A 21969-nucleotide genomic window follows, 5' to 3' on the forward strand; every position below is an offset into this window, starting at 1 on the left:
TTTTGATATTTTATCGAATTTGTCTTTGAAGTTTAACATAATATCTAATAAAATGACAACATGAATTTGTTTGATTGACACCACAAATAATATACAAAGATATTGTGTGATATAATGTGACATATGTAATGTTAACATTGCTTTGAGATCCCAAAATTTCATCCTAAAATATAGGAAAGATGTATGGTTGTCTATTAGATTGTTGAGACATACACTATTCTGAAAAACTAGAACAAACAAGAAGGAAGACAAAAGAATAGCTAACAAAAAAAGGTTGAAAATAATTTTTCAACTTCTATTTCCACAATTAATTTTGAAATTTTGTACATAGTTCATTAATTTTCATGAGACTTGTTAATAAACATTAGGATTGTTAATTCATAAATTACATCATTCTTGAAGGATAATATAATTATGTAAGTACTTTTTATGAATGCGTTTTGCCTACGATTCAATAATTATGTTCCTTGCATGCAAAATTTTCAACAACTTTATTGGATTAATTTACAATTTTTTGTCCATGTTTTTACTTTATTCCCTTTAATATTAGTACTACATTATCTTCAATCCTCTATGAATATATGTTCTAATGCGTGTAGATAATAATTAATCTAAAACCTAGTATAAAACATGCAATGAAACTTGTAATCTTTTTATCTTCCATAATAAATAACATTTTCGTTTATAATTTTGTATCGCATACATAAGGAGGTTTTTTTTTTTTAATTTACATTACGATGGATTTTAGTTAATATTTCGATATAAGACAATGCATAAACCCATCATCGAGCATCGATGTTTTCCCTTACTTTTAAAATTTATTATTATTGTCTTGATCTTTGTATGGTGTTGTGCTTGTTATGCATAGATTCTTTGACATATGCCAAATGCCTTCTAACATACTCATTTTTTTCTATACAGAAACTTAATAAAAAGATTTGATAAATAGAAGATTTGACACACACAAATGTGTAAAGGTAAAAAGGGTAAAAGATAGAAAATGGCATTAAGAAGAGCAATAGGAGCAGTGAAAGATCAAACAAGTATAGGACTTGCAAAAGTAGGGAATAGTAATTCCTTAGCAGATCTTGATGTTGCCATTGTTAAGGCAACTAGACATGAGGAATATCCTGCTGAAGACAAGTATTTTAGAGAGATTGTTAGCTTAACTTGCTACTCTCGTACCTATATTAGTGCCTGTGTTAACACTCTATCCAGACGCCTTAGCAAGACCAAAAATTGGGTACGTATTCTATCAAATGTCACCCATGCATCTTTTTCGATTTTTGTAGCGTCACATTATCCCTAGTCTTTGCAAAGTGCGAGGTAAAGGGTTGGATGCATGCAGTCTTAATCCTGTAATGACAGTAGAAATGAAAGTTGTGTTACAATTTGCATGCATTGTCGAATCTATGCATGAGGTTTCGGAGTCCAGAGACACCAGGAAACGAATTTTGTGTATAATATATTCAATTTTAAGCTAAATAAAATAAAATAAAATTTATACATTTCACGTAAAAAATAACCAAATTGTTTTCATTTGGACCCTGGAAAGAAAATTTTTCTGAATTCGTCAATGATGCAACTTCACAACAAAAAGAAGTGGGGTTCAATTTTGTGATCTACAGAATAACTAGTCTTTGACTCGATCGAAAATAATGATTATAGCATCACTTAAGAAGCTCAATCCAAAAAAAAAAATGCATTTTTAGTAGGACTAATTAAACATGATAAATTAACCCAAGATGTGTGAGTCTAGTGGAATTCCAGGGTAACCTCAAAGCCTCCTAAGGAGGAATTGCGAGGTCCTGGGTTCGATTCCCTAGATGAACACTTTCTTTCTGGGACACGACGCACGGAGAGGGAATAATCCCATGGAAAGAACTCACATGGTACAGGCGCCTAGCAGAGTGGGGTCCTGTATCCGGGGAGGATCCAACCTCCTCGTCACCAAAAAAAAAAAAAAAAAAAAAAAAAAATGATAAATTAATTATCATTTTAATGTATATTGTTACTGCATTGATAGGTAGTAGCCCTGAAGACACTAATGTTAATCCAAAGGTTGTTAACAGAAGGAGATCCTGCTTATGAGCAAGAGATCTTCTTTACTACAAGACGCGGTACACGCCTTTTGAACATGTCGGATTTCCGAGACACCTCAAGATCGAACTCATGGGACTACTCGGCATTTGTTAGAACATATGCTTCGTACTTGGATGATAAACTCGAATTCAAGATGCAAGGAATTCGTAAAAAACTTACTAGTTCATGTTCACATTCACATTCTTTTGAAGAGGACGATTTGCCTGAAGAGTATGCTTCCGCTTCTGCTACCTCTATTAAGACTACGCCTATGCGAGACCAACTGGTTGATCAATTGTTGCCGAAAATGCATCCTTTACAACAACTTCTTGAGAGGTTCTTAGCTACGAGACCTGCAGGTTCGTATCTTGTCACTTACTGTATTTGTGATAGCAGATAGCGTTAGCAGAATACGAATGACGGATTTTTTGTGGCAGGTTTGACCATCGTATTAAACTAGCATAATTAAAAAAAACGTGTTTAGTAACTAGCAGATTGTATGACAAATCTACCGTTTCATGTATAAACTCAATATGCTGCTAATAGCAGCATATTCAAAAACAGTAGATTCCGGCCAATATGCTATCTGAATATGTCATTGACCAAACACATGAAATTAGTAGATTGATTGGTCAAACAACTTTTTAAGCCGGAATCTACTAATTTCACTTAATATGTTGTTTACCAAACAGGGTTGATACTCGTGATACACTAATACTCGTGATAATTCAGGATTTGCGAAGCAGAATCGTATTATCATTGTGCTAATGACGCGTTTTTTATGTTATTTTGGAAAATCAGGATTAGCGAAGCACAGTCGAGTAGTCATTATAGCGATGTACCCAATAGTGAAAGAGAGCTTTCAAATATACTATGATATCACAGACATACTTAGCACCCTCATTGATCAATTCATGGAGTTAGAAATTTCGGATTGTGTCAATGTATTAGACATTTTCTGTCGAATCTCGAAACAATTTGATGAACTTGACGGATACTATAAATGGTGTAAAGAAGTTGGAATTGCTCGCGCCTCAGAGTATCCTGAAGTAGAGAGAATAACATCGAAAAAGCTTGATTTAATGGAAGAATTCATTAAAGAGAAGGCTGCTAATGCACAGAGCAGATTGGCCATCATGGGTAGCCAAGAACACGACGACAATGAAAATGACACGAAAGATTATCAGCAAGAAGAAGAAAACATTGAGGATATTAACGCGATTAAAGCGCTTCCTCCACCCGAAGGATTTCAAGAACAGGATGATATTAAGGAAAATGTACAACCCGAAAACAGTAAAAAAGAAGAGCAGTCTATGGAAGCGGATTTTTTAAATTTAGGAGACGATGCACCGAGACTTGATGAACATGCTGATAAACTAGCATTAGCACTATTTGATGGACAAGTTAGAAACAGTAATGCTCCTCCGATATGGGAACTATTCAACGACAAATCTGATTGGGAGACGTCACTGGTCGAATCTAGCAGCTATCTAGCACACCAGAAAGTATCACTTGGGGGAGGATTCGACACAATGTTGCTAGACGGAATGTACCAGCAAGGCGCATTAAATGCAGCATTAGTGGCTAATCGTGTTGGAGGGACAGGAAGCGCAAGCAGTGTAGCTTTTGGAACAGTTGGGAATCCGCGTCTGCTTGCATTGCCTGCACCACAAACATCTTCATCGGCAACATCAGGAAATACTGAAAATGTGGACCCCTTTGCAGCATCATTAGGGGTAGCACCACCGGCTTATGTACAAATGTCGGAATTGGAGAAGAAACAGAGATTATTAGTTCAAGAACAGTTGTATTGGCAACAATATCAAAGGGATAGAATGCAAGGTCCGTCTTCATTATCAAACATGCAATCAACACCGCCTCATATGGGTGGCTACGCTCATGGCGGTTATAGATTTTGAGATTTATTTCCCGAAAATGTACACAAATTATAATTTTATTAAATGTTTCGTATTAGATGATGTAAATGATAATATTAATGTAAATATTATGACCACAAACATAAAAAATGTAATTTTGGATTATTGTAGAGATGAGCAATGTCAGGGTAAGGGGTCAAATGTCTGCAGCATCCTAACCGTTGTTTTAACATCACGTAACGTCCTTGCTTCACCACTGGTTATACGATGCTCATATATACCCATTATACTTATATATACCCTTGTTCCGTTTGTACTCGCATTAAGATATCGGCCATGTTCATGAGTGATAACGTCACAACTCATTTGTTTTTACATTTTAAACAACGGTGTTGATAACGTAATATTCGTGAGAGACGATATTACACGATCAGAATAGCAATTATCGTTTGTTTTGAAGTCAATTGTGATTGCAATGTACTCCGTAATTATTTTGCTGCTGTCAGTACTCGTTAATTAAAATGGCTCTTCTCTTGATGTATCATGTTGTTCGATGTTTTAAAATTATAAATTATTTTCTAATCGGGTTGGAATGGAGAAGAGAAGTAGAAAATTGTTCAAACACAAAAAAAAAAAAAAAAAAAAAAACAGTGATCGCCATTACACAAAATTATTGTCATCACTCACATTTGTACAATATTTGACCCGAACCTAAGAACGGGCATGCCAATATGGAAAAGCTTTAGTCTCCCAGGTTAATATGGAGTCATGGTAGATACGCCCAGGGTCATTCCAACACGGACCAAGGTCTCGAGTGATCGAGCACTATTGTCCAAGAGATCATCATCAATCTTTATCACGCCCTGGAAAGAAACACCGACATTGTGGAGTACATGAAAATCTATTACCAAACTTGCATTGTCATAAACTCGTACAACAAAAACATCAGAGCCTTAATCCCAAAATAATTTGGGGTCGGCTGACATGAATCATCCTTTAGAACCGTCCATGGGTGAACGCACACTGGGTTAAAAGTGTGATTAAACATTTAATCCTTTCTAGTAAGGCTTAAAAGTGTGATTTTATTCAAACAAAATAGTAGAACAAAAACGGGTTTTATGTAGACAGTCAGTAGAATTTACCCACTGGCCCTTCAATTAAGTGCAGAATGCATACTGATTTGGCCTTGGTCTCAATTCTCAAATGTCATGTGAGAACGGCTCAGACAAGCGGACCTTACATTGCCCTTTCAAACGACTTTAATAGGTTGTTCAATGGCTCTCAAGAACATGTTAATTTTTCACTTTTGAAGATGATAACTGGTAAATTGGTAATACCTTCTCAAAGAGGCAGATTACAGTGCTTCCTCCAAACGAGAAATATCCAAACTGCAAAATTAAGTAAAACAAGCATCACATAGAAGAAGGGTATAGAGGGGAAGAAAGCACAATATGAACAACAGAACTGCGCAATAAGAGTATTCGTAACCTCATCGCCCTTCTGAACATGTTCACCTTCCTTCCTAGTAAATGAAATGCTGCCAACCATTGTTGCTCCAATGGCAACAAATGCCACCTGCAAATTAATTCTCCAACGTTTTATATGCTTATAAGTAACCAGACTGTGGCGAGATCAATGATCCATTTTGTTAACAATACAAAAGCTAACACTGACAAACATAGTTGTCAGACTAAATTTTATCGAGCATGTCCGTAGACTGCAAGCTTTACAAGAGCCAGCTTGCAAAATACAATGAAGGTGGTTTTAGTTGAATTCGAAGGGTTTAAATGATGATTTATGTTATCAGAAAAAATCATTTTGATATTTAGGCTCTGCTATCCTTGTTGGACAATAAAAAAATTACTGAGTTAAAAGTTTTTGAGTCGCCCAATGGAATTGGCGAAAGAAAAGGGTAAAATGTTGGTTAAACAACTTCGTTTGCAGTAAGCTCAATAGTCAAATCCTATCAATCCTACTGTTAGTTATAAAAAGGTCATCTCTTTCGCAGGTGAACTACACAGAAATTCTCTTAAAGCTTCAAAATCAAAGGGAGTGAAAGCAGAAACATGAGCAGTCATACAGAGAATGACATACCTTCCCGAAATATGCTGTTGAAATTATAGATACAACCCGTTTGTTCTCTGAAAAGACGTTGCAAGAGCTGTTTACAGCTATTGGATTAACCTGGCACAAATCACAAAAGTCAAAATGAGACATTTGACCAATTTCTAGAAAGATGACCAAAAGATGGCAAACGAAAACCATGCATACAGTGTATAAAGCCCCTGGTATAGGAACAAATTGCTCAATGGTTCCGGAAACTGGAAAATGAAAACGATGATAATCCTGCATTTATAAATTATAATCAGAGATTACAAGTGGTAAACATGGGTGTTCAACAATGTGAACCAGTTAAATGAGAGCTAAATGCCCTAAACAAGTTAACTGTATCAATCACCTGAGGTGCCAATCTGAATATCACCAATGTTCCATCAATGAAAGGACTAGCAGAAACGTCTTTCCCCAACAGGCCTTGAACAGAGAATTTTCGGCCCTGCATGATAATGCTAAGTAAGCTATGCAGATATACTTTTAAACATTGATCAGAATTTACCAGAGTAAAACACACTATCTTAACACGAACTAGAGCAGCAACAAAAAGATTTTTCACTTGTAATGAACTTTCAATGAACAGATAAGTAAGAATTATAGTAGAAAGATGTCAAGCAACATTATAGAACAAGGAGTCCAACAATAGTATTACAATAAATTCACCCCAAGTGCCTGAAATACTCCCGCATATGGTGTGTATGCAGCCTTAAACACGAAGATATTTCAAGATGATCTACAAGAAGCTCAAAACAATTCAGCGAGTCATTTCGTCTTAATAGTTTATCCAATCATATTCCAAAACAGTACAAAACTATTGAGTCTTTGGCTCCAATGTAAAAGGAAATTTGAACATCGAGTCCACAAATTAAAAGAAAAAATCAAACGGGGCCAAGTTCTTTTGAAAACAAAAAGGTTGGAATCCACTCACGGACGAAACTGATATCATTGTATCTTGCTCAGAACACCTTCCATTTTCATCAGGCAGGGGCGTTGACTAATTCCAAAATCAAGTCTTAAACCGTGATTAAAATCATGCATTATTACACGGGGAGGAAAAGTCAGGAGTACTTAAGCAGTGCAATTATGTAGATATCACCAGTTCAGAATGCACCTGAGACTCAGGAGAGCACACACATTTTGTTTTTAACTTGGTTGATTCCCCCCAACAAAAAAAAGAGAGAAGTGATCCCCATCACATCAACCTGAGTAAATTATACCTTAATCCAGAATCTGGTGCTGTCTTGAACAGAGCTGAAAGCCATTAAACGGCAATCAGCGGCACACACTGCCACATCATCACGATCCTTACATGCAACCGGTCTCGTCTCAGGCTTCAATTCCCTAATGAAAAATTCATTAAAAGTCTGCAAAAAAGAATGTGTCAGCTGATTGTGATAAAATTTAACATTGGCACCGGTTTGACTAGACGCTGCAGAATGTTAACTGCGAAAAATGTCATCAACATTAGAGAACTAGCAGAGATGAACCCAGATATATATCCCATCCCCAGTAATAACTAAATCCAAGCTTGTTAGATATTCCTGAATAATGCAACAAGATTGAAGTTTAAACGTATACTTGAACAACATACCTTAAAATGATCCAATGGGTATTTGACTTCAGATAAGTTGATCTGATCCTGTAGAGTTAAAGAGATAAAAAAGGTTTACCCTAATGATTATAGATATAAACATTTTAACTTTTAAATATTTGATTTTTTTCTTTTGATAAGGTACTCCATAATACTAATTAAGGGTCACCAAACGTGTGATGTCTGTGTACAGAAGATTACGCTCACAGACAATTGTAATGAAGAGGCAATATTTATGACAGTTCCATTCAATCCAGTGCACCACCAAATAGCCAACGGAACCATCTTCCAAAATTCGGTAACACAACCTTTTTTCATTCTTCTCTTCCAAGAAGGGAATAAGATAGAAAACCAACTCATTTTGTATATTTGTGTATTTGGTTCAAATGAAACCAGCTGATTTTGTAAGGGTAAGATAGAAAACCAAAATCTGGATCCCAAAGCGGTGTTCACTGAGTGTAGTACATAGATCAGTCACTAACTCACCCACTTGATAACTACCCCCACCCAATTTAAAAACACAACCCTCACTCTCTCATCCCTTGAACGCTAGCCCTCCTTTCACCAACTCAGGCCACCATACTTTCTTTTTTCTCTCAAAATAGCAGTATTGTTTATCACAATATCCTACTTTTCTGTTACGATTTTTTCAATCTGAATGGAACAATTTCTTGCACTTCCACAAAGCAAGATGATAGTGTTCACAATACTTTAGAAATGATATATCCCATATATGATTATTTCCTATACTTCTCTGAAATATACAACAGCTTATCTTACGTTTACGAACCATGCAGGTTGGAGAAAGTCGGGAACAGGCTGTGACTTTAGCTGTGGTAATCCGGTCGAGGGAAGTGTGGAATACTGGAATGGTCTAGCCTTAGTGGCATGATTAACTTTCAATTATCCCTACCTCTCCATTCTAATTGTTGACCATCGAATGTTTCAAATTGTACTCAATAATTGTGTGCCATAAACCAGGCAGATGTTACAGCTTACCTACAGCTACCTCAGATTTCTGAGATTACCCACTTAATAAAAGGGGAGGGTTCAAATAGTAAAAAAGAAAAAGTGGCATACCTTGAATGATTCTAAAAACTTTGGTATATCTTTTGCAGATTCAACCGAGTTCATTTTCTCCCCCTGCTTCGTAGATAAATTCTGTAGAACTTCATTTCCCCCTGCACTAGCATTAACAATAACATTACACCAATACTTAGGGTCGGATGAACGCAACTATCCCCAATCCCCACAAATGTTATTTAACAATACAGAAAGAAGACAGTTCAGGGAATCATTTTAGTATTTTCCATTGTGCTCCGAAGCTTAAAAAAAGTCACTCTTAAACTCCATTAAAAGTGATAAATTTGAGACATTACATGGTAAAAGTTACAGCTTAACAAAATAATGACTTCAAGCTATCAACATAGCACTTTTGACAAAATTTACAAAAGACAATAGATGGCCACTTCATAGGTCGGACTATAAACAACTCTCGAACAGGAAAACTAAAGGGCCAGGGGCACAACTCCCTAACTTCAAAATCAACACCACAGAAGAGACCCCATCCCTGACGTGGATGTATGGAAATAATAGAGGTAAATAACAGAAAAGACGACTGGAAGATGAGGAAAACTAAATGTTTATTCACGTCACTCCAAATGAGTAGAAAGCGACTTTCTACGGACTTATTTTGAGGATACATAAACTTTCCTTGCAATTCCTCGTTTTCAGAAAAGAAACGGACAAAAAGTGAACAATTATCAACAACCCCCTCCTGAAGTACAAAACATATACCTCTGCTGAGAAGGAACAGCCCCATTTTAGTTTGATATAACGTTCTCATAGCCAAAATAATCTTTCCATCTATTAGCTCCTCCACCAGCCTTTTTGTGACACGATCAAACACCTAGAATAGGAAACATTCTAGTTTATCACAAAGTCAAAACATTAATTAATAAATTTCAGATGTTGACTAATAATGTATATGGCTAAATGCAATATTCAAGTTACTGGAACTTTTACAGAAATATTCTTAAAGAAGTATAACGTTCAAATCTCTTAATATTAAAACAAGAGTCACGTTGGCTTGTTAACAGAAGCATAAAATCAAGTGATTGCCATAGTAGCCAAGCCACTATAATAACAATGACAGCAAGATGAAAAGGGAATGAAAGAAAAAGGAGAACATTCATGCACGTTCCTATCAAAGAACCAAAACTTGAGAATGGCTTCCAGTCTTCCACTACTGGTTCATTTGGTTTAAGCTGCCACCAGGTATATTTTTTACACTAAAGTACTAAACCATGGCATATGAAAAGTTCATATTAAAAGGTAACTGGAAGTATATCTTAATACACTACGGTTGTTGCTTGTCCAATGTACTATCATAATAACACAATTTTCCACAAGAGAATGAAATAAATTAAATATACGAATTGTGAACTGCAAAGTTTTAAAATATACAAGAATTAGTATTCCCTGTCAAGATCTGTTAAACCCATTCAAAATTTCAAATTGTATTAATTTAAATGCCAAAACTTACAAACAGTCAAGTTACAGGCTACTACTTGCACAGAGCACGCAGAATGAAGGAAATAGAGAGAGAATATAAAACAGATCATCTCATACCAAAATATGCTCTGCCTTTGAGCCTGTGCGCACGCCAATGCCATAAGAAGAATAATGGGCCCACTCACTCAGTTTAAGTAACCATCTGTTATCAAAACAAAAACAAAATATTCACACACGGTATAAAGAACTGTGTACAAGAGAATTTGAACAAAGAATACATCAAAAACTAAGCTAAATTGTAAATTGGCTAATCCATATGTGACAAACTCTTACCCATATGAAGCTTGTTTATCAGTTAAGAAACCCCCAATCATGACATTGTTCCCAGTCCCTTCATTGAAACATAAGGTCATATGAACCATACTGCCTACCCAATTGGAGGCATCAAGAATCTCACTACAAACAGGGCAGGTGTTTATGAGTGGCTCTCTGCACGTTAGAAACAAGGATATGAAACATATAATTGATTCCAAGTATAAACTAAACTATACCATAAAACAATAACTAAGAAGATACATCACCGTGACTGGTGTAATAACTAATAAGGGTGGGAGAAACTATGTCACCACAGGACAACAAAACATCAAATAACAGACATAAACCACAACGAAATGAAAATTTGACATCATGCTCATCATTATACACTACAATGTTTTTTTGTACAATTACACAACCACAGGCTAAATTTATTCCATTTTTTCGAGAAAATAAAAAAAATCTAAGAGTCAACTATAATCCCACATGGGTAAAAAGGTCACATATAAGTGATATAACACTCCCTAATATTCCCACAATTATCTTACAGTGGGTTTGAATCATGGTAAATCCATGCAAAAAAGGGGACTAATTGGTGTTCTATTTTGGATGGTTTGAATACTTAATTTTGATAACAATATACTACCATATTTCTCCCTTGTTCAAACTCTCAAAGAATATAGGGATTAAGCAAGACAAGGCCCTTTATCCAAGCGATTACATCTATATCATGAAAATTCTAGCGCAACATAAGGGGAGCAACAAATAAACTACTACCACATGCCCAGATCTGAAAAAAAAAAAACATGCATAATAAATCAGCAGCAGAAGGATCAATTTTGAACTTATACTTTTCTTGATGAAGCATAAGAAGTTCAGCTAACTCATCCATGCTTACAACACCATCCCCATCTTTATCTGCAGCCTTGAAAAGCTCCTCTTTCTGCAAACATTGGGTACATAAGGTATTACAAATTAGAACAGCTCCCTGTGTTGCATTGCATTACCTATTTAACAAAAATCTAACCAAAACATGTGGTTTCAATGTTTCATAACAACTAAAGAAGACACAACCTAAACCTTTATTTAAATAAAAAAAATCGCAAAAACAGATACAATGGTGTAATAACCAAACCTTATCAACTGCCACTTGATTGCCAAATGCATCTATTAAGTCGGAAAATTCAGACAAAGAAAGCAACCCATCTTCGTTATAGTCCTGGAAATATCCAAGTATCAGACGTCATGAAAAGCAAGCAGTCCAAGATAGTTGATCTGAAATATTATTCCTAAGAATATCTAATCAGATGTGTTTGTCCTTTAACCCTAAGGCCCAGGTATGATGATTTCGCCTAAAGCACCGCATAAGAATGGGTAAGCTAAAACTACCAAGAATCGGCTCTGAGTTTTACGGTATCTTTTGTAAGAGCTTTCTCTCATTCATACGCTTCCAATTTGTTCAAATGATCCAATGACACCTACTAGAAAAGTACTGCCAGATTAGTAAATGGGATCAATGCTTATAGTAACATGGCTCACAATAACAAGAAGCAAATTTGAGCCATATTGCTTTATTCCATTATACCTATCAGAAAGCAATATATTGAAAAAATGCTACACGTAATAGAGTTTTTTTTTTGGTACAAACTACAAACACGTAATAGAGTTTGTCGTATGGGTGGTATCTCCACTCATCCGCCATGAATTTGACCAAACAATAACACAGAACTGAGGTATCTCTACACAATTACTTGAATGAAATTACCAATATGCAATCATAATGCACACCATACCACTATTGATAATATGCGACGTGCAAAATCTTTCTCTGTTTCATGTGGATCCTGCGAATGACAGTACACAATCATTTCATGGCCCACAAAAGATGTTGATCGACAATCAAATACAACAAAAGGTATACGCACCTCAACTGAACAAGAGAAACAAAGCTTGCCAACCACTGTGCTATTTGAAGAGGGATCGAATAGATTAACTTCCTCTGAAAGAGAATCGGAGTCCTGCAATATGAACTTAATTTTTATATTTCACTCACTTTTCTGCAGTCTATCAAAATTATCAAACCATTGTAATTGTTTGTAAGACAAATTTGGATTATTAATATTCAAATAAGGAAATTTGTATTGTCCATTTTCCCCAAAAAAAAAAAAATAAGGAAATTTTTATTGTCCTCGTCTATTCTCATTTTAAGTGTTCTATATAATATGCGTGAGAGATGAATGATTTAATGAGCCTATTTCATTTTTATTAGGAAATTGATCTTGTGATGGGAAATATTAATGTCTGTAGAGATGGGCGACATTCTAGTTGCAATCCTTTATGTCGTCTTTAACTAAACCAGTTCCTGTACTACAAGCATAGTGATATTATGAATTTGATAATCCAATTTTCGCCAAATGTAAGAGGCCCTTGTTGGACTATGTTTATAGGATGAACTAACACCCGCAATTTTTTTAAAGGCATCGACGTGGTACTGCTCCTGGTGAGACAGGGCCACAGGAATTTTTTTTGGCTTCTTAGCGGGCTAAACCAAAGAATGGCTTTTCGGTTATTCCAATAATGTGTAAATAGCATACTTGGACTTCTTTGTAGTTGTTTACAATTGAGAACCCCTTCTCCTCTATTGCTTCTTCAAAGCTTTTCTAGTTATATATTTTCTGTAAAAAGTGTTTTGCATACTATAACTGTCCATGCTATATTCTGTGACGACTGTTTGTATGTTCTATGCCTGAAAAGAAGTTGATGAAACAACTCACCCCGGTAAGAAACTTAAAAAGGTCAAGCTCACAATGCCCAATGAGATTGTTCTTCTTCAATCGGTTAGTCTGTGACATACAAAAGACAAAATAAAACTGAAAGCATCAAACAAATATATAAAATCCATTAAGGAATCATCTTCGCAACTAGATTTATCAGAATTGCTTTTGAGCTTTGATTAGCAAGTGTTAGCACCATTAAAACCATATAACAGGAGAAGCAAACTCCTGGGCATATTTTGTTTGCCATTCAGCTCCTTTTCAATAGCCTTAACAGCATTGAGCCACACATCCACAAAAGGAGGATACTTGATCAGAAATATCTCATTGAGAGAAACAATTGAAAAGCTGATAACAGTTTACTGCAGTTAAAGTATATAATCACCATAATATTCGAAACAGAAAAATCTCAAAGAGGTTGCTATCCTATGAGAGACTGAGCCTTATAATGGAAGATTGTGACACTAAAGTCTGAAGCATACTGTGCCAAAAAGAGCTACATGATCAAGACGTCAGCTATATGCTCAAAGTTTACTATGCATCTCAGAGAATGCTTATCAACATTATCTGGATTAATGGCATTATATCATCAGAGGTATATATATTAGCACTTTAAATCGTCATAGCAGTTCCATAGCAAAATGAGATTCTTCCACTTCATCACATACCAACGCAGCTCAACAGCAGTCTAAGCTATCTACTGTATTTTTTTTTCCTTCCAAATGAAAAAAAAAATGTAACTTGCCATGCAAATGATGTAAATGACAGCAGTTCTGGCACACTATAACCTAGCTATTTGCCTATTTTAGTTATTAGCAATAAATCACAAAGAAGCGACAATATCCACCCATATACTAGTAAATAAATGTTTCTCTTGAAATACACACCTCGTATACAGATACCCTTGCAAGACGAGGGCCATTGCTTTCCAGAAGTAGTTTTTTTTCCTGCAAAAATGAAGAACACAAAAATTGGGAACATACAAACAAGAGCTTTTCTAGAGACGTAAAAGTAAGAATGAAGTTAATGACAATAATGATACTACTGATAATGATGATAACGACGAAAATATCAACAATCGCAATCACAAACCAGTAGCGGCAGCAGCCGCGATAATAACAATCGCAGCAACAACAGCGATAGCAATAGCAAGCAACTCGAGAAAAGTACATTTTGTATATAATACGACCCTCTATCCGGTCTCAGAGGAACGATAACATGTGTGTAAGATACCCTTAATCATAAGGGTATACCAGGCCCAAATGAGATTATATTTAATTTAGATGATAATTATCACTGAAATATCGGAATATCTTCCCTCTCCAAAACGGGAAAAAGATATGTTACACTTGTGTGTTTATATTGTATTTAGATGATAATTATCATGATGAAAGCAAATAGGAAGTGAATTTTAAGAGTAGCTTACCGAGTTCCAAACTGGTTCATCTGTGCTGCATTGAAAGTTGAACAAAATTAGATATAAGAAGAGGCCACAAAAGGTAGAAAGATCACGTTTCAGAAAAAATCAAGCAATTTAGCTAGGAGTACGACAGGAATTGCGAATATGTGATGCATGGCAGACTAGCAAATCCCAAAACAATTCAGCTATTTATAAACAGTACTCTCCCCATCCCATTTATATTATCTCAACTTGACTTTGGTGGTCAACTAATGTCACCTTTGACCATTACTTTCTCGAAATTTATCTAAAGATAACAATTTAAGATTGTCTACCTCTTATTTCTCAAAATACATACTTCCAAATCACTGTTTTTTTTAAAAAAGTTGTTGGTATTTATATTAGGAGAAAATATCGGCCAAAGGTAAAATAATTTGATCGACAAAGTCAAATGAAGACACTATAAATGGGATGGAGGTATAAAGGCAACCGCATTTAACACTTTCTCAAACCCTTCCTGGCAAAGTCATCAGATTTATACATCAAGTAGTCAATTTTTGGGCTGTTTTAGAACAAACTTTCAAACTGAACTGTCTGAAAGAGAGAACGCAAATCAAAAATATAAGAACCAAATCATGCATCGTCTGCCGCGTATAGCAAACTAAAATGCCAGACATTTTAGAGTCTGTAAAAGCAAATCTTCCTTTGCGGAAAAAAATGATAATGATACTAAAATTATTATTCACACATTCCTCCTGAATCATTTGATTCCATTCAATCATACACCTACAATTCTACAAACATCAGTTAATCTTAGCAGCCCTACCCAATACTCACTTTTTGATAAGATCAGCATATATCCTTTAAACCATTTCAAAATAAAGTCGCAAAAAATGAATAATTGAATACACTCCACCCAGCAAAGGAACTTTCATTTATATTCCAAACATCCCCCATCCACTCTTTACAAAAGGGAACAAAGGTCAATAGTGGGAATCAGAAAATTGGCCCAGCATCAACTCACATGAGACTGTTCTATGAGAAAAGCTGCCTAAGTTCATAGAATATTATTACGCATTTCACAATAGAGTAGGTGACTTGTTCTACTACAGATGGTCTCACACAATACTAACTAGGTCCAGCCTAGAGAAAAGGACAATGCTCGTAATTGTAAAGGGTGAACGAATGAAGAATGAAAACTAACTTGTCAGTGACGTGAGTTCGGAAAGTCTGTTCTCCTAGAGAAACACATGCCATCCATTTATCCTTAAATTGCATCTTTGCCTGCACAATTCAAATCATAACCTAATGAACATCTAATTTCAAACTCTAATCATCAATTACAAACTAATTACTCAAGCAACCCTTATTTCCTCTACATTAGAGTTCACAAATGTTGATCCAACCCAAACCCCCAGAAACACAACCAACATAACCCGAAAATCATTTGCACATTATAAACTCTAATCATCGATTACATACTAATTACTGAATCAACCCTTATGGCTTATACCCTCTACATTAGAGTTCACAAAAGTTGATCCAACCCAAACCCCCAGAAACACAACCCGACATAACCCGAAAATCATTTGCACATTATAAACTCTAATCATCAAAGTAACACTTGTTCCTTGTAAATTCTACATATTGTGCCAAAATACAACAGTTCCCACCTAACTTTTCTTTTACAATCACTCGTTATCCGCCAAACTATCCATATGAAACACTACAAATTAAAAATAAGTGGTCGTTTGGTTCACAATGGGAATTTGCTAGCTTAACATCGGAAAAAGAAGTATAATCTAGCTAACTTAACCGATAATTAATTTCCGCAAACACCAACACATTTTAAAAAGTTACTCCCCAACTTTACCATCATAAATTTCCACATTACTTTAATGTTTAAACCTTTTTGCACAAAAAGCAAGCTCATAACAACAAACACAAATTGTGCGAGAAGGTCTTTTTATTGGTTGAACATCCATACGTACTACTAACAATAAACAGCATTTTTAAATATAAAAAAGACGTCTCACACAATAATTAACGAAAAAGTCAAGATAAAGACGAGGGAGAATTGACGAAAACATACAGAGATAAGAGTGAAGAGAGCAATTCCGGCGAAATCATCGGCGGCGACCAACTTAAATCTCGCCGGAGAATGCTTCCCCGACGACGACGATGAACTCCGAGGGTGGCGGATACGGCGGAGCTTGCGGCGGAATCTGGCGGTGCGAGAATCACCTGAATGCTCACTTCCGGACGATGATGATGATAATGATCTGCCGCCATTGATACATCCTTTTGAAGTTCCTTGTCCCATTTTCGGAGTTTGACCAGTGGAGGGAGGAGTAGGAGTGGGGAGCTTGGTATGATTGTCACAATCGCGGCTTTATATATACGACTAATCGGTTTTACTAACGTGTGACCCGTCCCGTACTGACCCGACATAGTAAATTAGTAACATTATTTTTTGTTTAAGACGCTTTAATTTATTTATTTATATTAGATAAGTCACTTGAGGGTGACAGAGTCGAAGTCTATTAGGCATGGACTCAGACCAAGAATAAGACGCTTTAATTTAAGACGAGTTTTACACCGATTAAAATAAAAATGAAATTAAAAAGTAATTGGAATGTCTTAAGTTAAAACGGTCTTAAAACGGATTAATGATTTTTTCTCGCATTTTCTCAAGAAAGACGACTTTTGGTGGGTCAACTTTTATGGGATTACTTTAATATAAGTTATTCATTTTGGCCTCTAACCCAATAATTGACCCAAGATGTTAGTCGTTTTTTGGTTGTAAATCTATGGACTCGGTCAACTTATAGAGAGAGAAAGCGGGTTTGCATAGAAAATGTAAGGGGTTTAGTAATCCGTATGTTGTGGACCAAAATATCAAATAAGTTCACATTTAATCACCTATGTATGTCGGGTATATAAGAACGGGAATATAATATTTAAATATTCCTTACAAAAAAAGTAATTGTAACGACCGGGTTATACTTTTTCTAAAGAGCAATACTCTTTAGTCACTAAGTCGATTATAAATTTGATGTAATATATCAAATATTCAAATGATATAGTTTTTAAACATTAAGATAAAGTTTTTATGTTTTAATTTAAAAATTTTGAGTTATATTATAAAGTTTTCGAGTTTATTTACTTCTCTTTAGGTGGTATTTGAAAACGCGAAAGTGATTTGTATTTCGGAATTTTGATTGAAGAAGAAACCAAATCTTCAAAATTCAATTCTAAATCCATTATCATAATCGTCTCATACAAATATTTTGCAAAAAAGTTAGATTATATAGGGGTATAATAAAATTGTGAATGCTTGCAATGCTTGGTTATTAATCCATCTACAAAAAGTCAAAAACTTACTCATACATATGAACGAAACTCATAACTTAAGGTATATCAAAAGCCTCAACTTAATCCAATTTATTACTTGAGCAAACGATTGAAAACTGTTTGAGATATTTCGGGATATCGACATAATATTATTAGGTATACGTAACACAATTACAACTAATTGGGTAGTTGAGTTAACAACATGAACCAAAAGTTTATTTTAAGCTTTTGTTTCGTCACTCTTTCTGACGGCTCTGTCCCCGTCTATCGGTGGTGTCCTTCTCTCAGTTTGAGAGCTTTCGTTTTCTGGTTCGTTTGCAGTTTTCTAATAAGTGAGATCAACGTTGTTATAGATAATCGTTATATGGTTTTACATTCGGAGACCCTCTTATGGATGGAAGCCTTTTGCGGCGAATCGATGATAGAGACTTTGTTGCAGTGTTTCATTCTTTGAACGAGAATTTATTTTGGTTGCAATCGATTTGTATCCGATTGAGTTTGGGATATGTTGTAGATGTCGTATGACTTTTTATTAATGATAATGATCTTTTCTCAAAAAAAAAGTTTATTTTAAGCAAACCAACTAATCGAGTCATGATAACAAAATAGGTTTAACAAGTAATCGAGTCATGAAAATAAATAGTTGAGACGAAGGAAGTAGTTGTCTAATTAGAACTGCCCATCAGCTTACGTTTGACTGCATCCATAGCTACCTTCCATTTGGGTGCCTCCTTTGCTGCTACTTTCTCCATATTATTAGTCGTAGACATGGGAACGGCGGGATCCGTAGCTATTTTCTTCGTACTACCAAACGGGTTATAGACGCGATTCTTCCAGTTTCTGCAAATGAATTGAATAGTTAGTGAGGTGAAGAACCTACATACGAGATTACAAGTTTAATTCGAACCGTAAAAAAAATACTCACCCAAATAGTTTACCAATATTCCATCCTTTTAGAGCCTTAGGAATGATGCTGGTGGTTATTTGGGTATCTCCATTGAGTGTGATGACAATTTGATCCTGCATGCATGCGAAAATACAACTCAATAACGTTTTTTTTTAATACATGTGAGATACGGAGTATATTTTAACTAAAAATACGGAATTCATTTGAAAAGATGGAATATAAAGAAGAATGAAAAAAGTTAACGAGTACGTAAATAGAAACGATTGAATCAATTTAACCAAACCATTAAAGAGAGATTACCAGATACGGGATATTAGAATGAAAGTTGGAGTTTCGGGAAATAATCGAGTTGTATTATTCAATCGTGTTTCTTCTCATTAATTCATTTCCTATTTATATACTTCGTAATAGGTTATCTTGTGTAACAAGAAAGACATATAATATCTCGATTTACCTCTAACACAAGATACAATGTAACCGGAAAAGATCAACTTGTGAATCAAGTAACGACTTAGACTTTTAATTACAGAGAACTGTTTTGGATCCTATCCAGGCAATTCGAGTTTTATCGCTTATCGGATTACCCCATAGTAATTATCTAGTCCATTTATCCTTAAATTGCATCTTTGCCTGCACAATTCAAATCATAACCTAATTAACAACTAATCTCAAACTCTATTAACCAAAATTGATCCAACCCAAACCCCCAGAAACACAACCCGAAAATCATATGCACATTATAAACTCTAATCATCAATTACATACTAATACTAAAAAATATGAGTAATTATAAAGTAACCCTTGTTCCTTCTGCATTCTATATATTGTGCCAAAATACAACATTTAATTTCCCACCTATTTTTTCTTTTACAATCACTCGTTATCCGCCAAACTATCCATATGTAACACTACATAAGCTTCCATAATTAAAAATAAGTGGTCGTTTGGTTCACATCGGAAAAAGAACTACTCGTATAATCTAGCTAGCTTAACCAATAATTAATCTCCGTAAACACCAACACATTTTAAAAAGTAACTCCCCAACTTTACCATCATAAATTTCAACATTACTTTAAAGTTTAAACTTTTTTTTTTTTTTTTACAAAAGAATAACGACGTAAACTAAAGCAAGCTCATAACAACAAACACAAATTGTGCGACGGTCTTTTTATTGGTTAAAACATTCATATACAACTAACAGTAAACGAGCATTTTTTTATATTAAAAAACCGTCTCACACAATGATTATTATAAAGCAGAAGATAAAAAGGGGGGAGAGTCCGAGAGAAGGCGAAAATAAACAGATATAAGAGTGACGAGAGCAATTCCGGCGAAATCATCAGCGGCGACCAATTTAAATTTCGTCGGGGAATGCTACCCCGATGACGACGACAATGAATTCCCAGGGTGGCAGATACGGCGGAGCTTACGACGGAATGCTCACTTCCCGACGATGATGACGACAATGATCTGCCATTAATGCATCCCTTTCAAGTTCCTTGACCCATTTTTGGAACTTTGACTAATGGAGGAGTAGGAGTGGGGAAATTGGTGTGGTTGTCACAATCCAGGCTTTATATAAAAGGAAAATCGTTTTTTCAATGTACCAAAAAAAAATAAAAAAAAATCGTTTTTTTCTAAGATGTGACCCGTCTAATTCTACATATGATACGGAGTTGACTTGTACTTGGGTCGGGCTGAGGACGGGCCGGGTTGCGGGCCGAACCATAAAAATACTTTTTTTCCTAAAATAGACGGGCCAAGGCGGGCCGGGCTGGGAAAATGGAACCCGGGCCCGGGAAAGGGGTGAGTCGGGCTGGTCAGGGGGAGGGTCGAGCGGGCCGTGTAGGGTGGCGGGTTGTGGGCAGGCCGGGTCGGGCTCGGCAGTACCGTTGGCCAGCTCTAATACAGAGTACGAAGTAACTAACTTCATGTCTTAACTTGAGACTTCTCTCATGTCCAAAATTAAAATAGAGGTTAAATAAGACGACTGCCGAGATTCTGAAAGAGTAAAAGATATCGTATTTAAAACTTAAGTTAAGATGATGTTAAATAAAATCTACTGAACCATGTATCGTATGATAGTGATTAGTGGCCACTAGTGGGGATGTTGAATTTTTCTTGCATTTTTTTTCAACTGGTATTCGTGACTGGTTTCACCCAGGTTACCTCTATTTAGCATTAAAATTTATTTTTAATTTATTAAAACTATTTCAAAGTTGCATAAGTCATAAATTTATCAATAATATATTTTTCTGTAACATATCTTAAAATTACGATGAAATAAATTATGAGACAAATTCACTACTCCCGCTATTAATATTTTACTTAAATCGATTGAGTTTGCTAAATATTCATATATATTTTCTTTTGTTGTTAGTATTGTTATTTTTATTACACTTGATGGTTGCACCGCTCGCAATGCGCGCGGCCACCCAAGATATGTTAGACGGTGAGCTATCGTGCGCGTATTCCCATTATTTATTTTGTCTTTCTTTGTTACTATTTAGAGGTTGTCCTAAAACGTTTAATTGATTTCCTTAGTGTTTTAGCGTCAAGCATTCGTAAATAATTCGCATTTAGTTTGTTAAGAGCATGAATATCGGGATATAAGCACATCTTTTGGTTGGGTGCTACACGCGCCATCCCCAATATATAAAAGCTAAAGCAATTTAAGTGATTTTATTGGCTCCTTGATTTAAGGAGAAAAAATTCAATTCCATTTCCTAATGAAACGTGGGTTCTCCTAATTTTTAGGGGATTTAATTTTTTTCCTCTCTACCACAACTACATATACATACACCAATTAATATAACACATATTAATACAAAACATATGTTAAAATATAATTGTGAACTCAAATAATCGGACCAATGAATGAATTATAAAGTGTAAAAAAATAACACTAAAAAATTAAGTAGATTACAGATTTTACAGTAGAAACAAATTCACAAAATATCAAAAATTATTTAGAACCACTATAAAGATAAAACAGCCATAAAAAATATGGACATAAATAAATTTGAAAAACATATATTGAAAAG

General features: G+C 35.2%; 2 protein-coding genes across 2 annotated transcripts; one reads left to right on the top strand and one right to left on the bottom strand.

Annotated features, from left to right (window-relative positions):
* The first annotated feature begins 238 nt into the window (after nucleotides 1-238).
* On the top strand, nucleotides 239-4195 carry LOC141619714 (putative clathrin assembly protein At1g03050). The gene is made up of 4 exons (XM_074436735.1): nucleotides 239-416; nucleotides 922-1243; nucleotides 2027-2441; nucleotides 2884-4195. Exons 2-4 carry the CDS (start codon nucleotides 1001-1003, stop codon nucleotides 3999-4001), a joined length of 1776 nt encoding a protein of 591 aa, XP_074292836.1. The 5' UTR covers nucleotides 239-416; nucleotides 922-1000; the 3' UTR covers nucleotides 4002-4195.
* A 398-nt stretch (nucleotides 4196-4593) lies between these two features.
* LOC141619713 (phosphatidylserine decarboxylase proenzyme 2-like) lies at nucleotides 4594-17054 on the bottom strand. The gene is made up of 21 exons (XM_074436734.1): nucleotides 16757-17054; nucleotides 15869-15948; nucleotides 14692-14716; nucleotides 14153-14212; nucleotides 13266-13334; nucleotides 12417-12509; nucleotides 12285-12335; nucleotides 11627-11710; nucleotides 11343-11434; nucleotides 10510-10665; nucleotides 10294-10378; nucleotides 9460-9571; nucleotides 8743-8843; nucleotides 7663-7710; nucleotides 7289-7435; nucleotides 6418-6513; nucleotides 6231-6305; nucleotides 6054-6143; nucleotides 5448-5534; nucleotides 5297-5347; nucleotides 4594-4822 (listed from the first exon to the last, which is right to left on the bottom strand). The coding sequence occupies exons 1-21, from the start codon at nucleotides 16985-16987 to the stop codon at nucleotides 4715-4717; spliced, it is 1941 nt and encodes a 646-aa protein (XP_074292835.1). The 5' UTR covers nucleotides 16988-17054; the 3' UTR covers nucleotides 4594-4714.
* Nucleotides 17055-21969: the final 4915 nt, after the last annotated feature.

The sequence above is a fragment of the Silene latifolia genome, chromosome X, assembly GCF_048544455.1.
Source record: "Silene latifolia isolate original U9 population chromosome X, ASM4854445v1, whole genome shotgun sequence".
Lineage (NCBI taxonomy): Eukaryota > Viridiplantae > Streptophyta > Magnoliopsida > Caryophyllales > Caryophyllaceae > Silene > Silene latifolia.

What these genes read in the sequence shown, in the direction of transcription:
- LOC141619714 (XM_074436735.1), top strand. Translation starts at nt 1,001, where the DNA reads ATGGCATTAAGAAGAGCAATAGGAGCAGTGAAAGATCAAACAAGTATA. An exon ending in TTAGCAAGACCAAAAATTGG is followed by an intron (nt 1,244 to 2,026) that starts GTACGTATTCTA and finishes CTGCATTGATAG; the next exon opens with GTAGTAGCCCTGAAGACACT. An exon ending in CTTAGCTACGAGACCTGCAG is followed by an intron (nt 2,442 to 2,883) that starts GTTCGTATCTTG and finishes TTGGAAAATCAG; the next exon opens with GATTAGCGAAGCACAGTCGA.
- LOC141619713 (XM_074436734.1), bottom strand. Translation starts at nt 16,987, where the DNA reads ATGGGACAAGGAACTTCAAAAGGATGTATCAATGGCGGCAGATCATTA. An exon ending in TTTTTAAGTTTCTTACCGGG is followed by an intron (nt 12,510 to 13,265) that starts GTGAGTTGTTTC and finishes TTCATATTGCAG; the next exon opens with GACTCCGATTCTCTTTCAGA. An exon ending in GTCGCATATTATCAATAGTG is followed by an intron (nt 11,711 to 12,284) that starts GTATGGTGTGCA and finishes GGATATTTCCAG; the next exon opens with GACTATAACGAAGATGGGTT.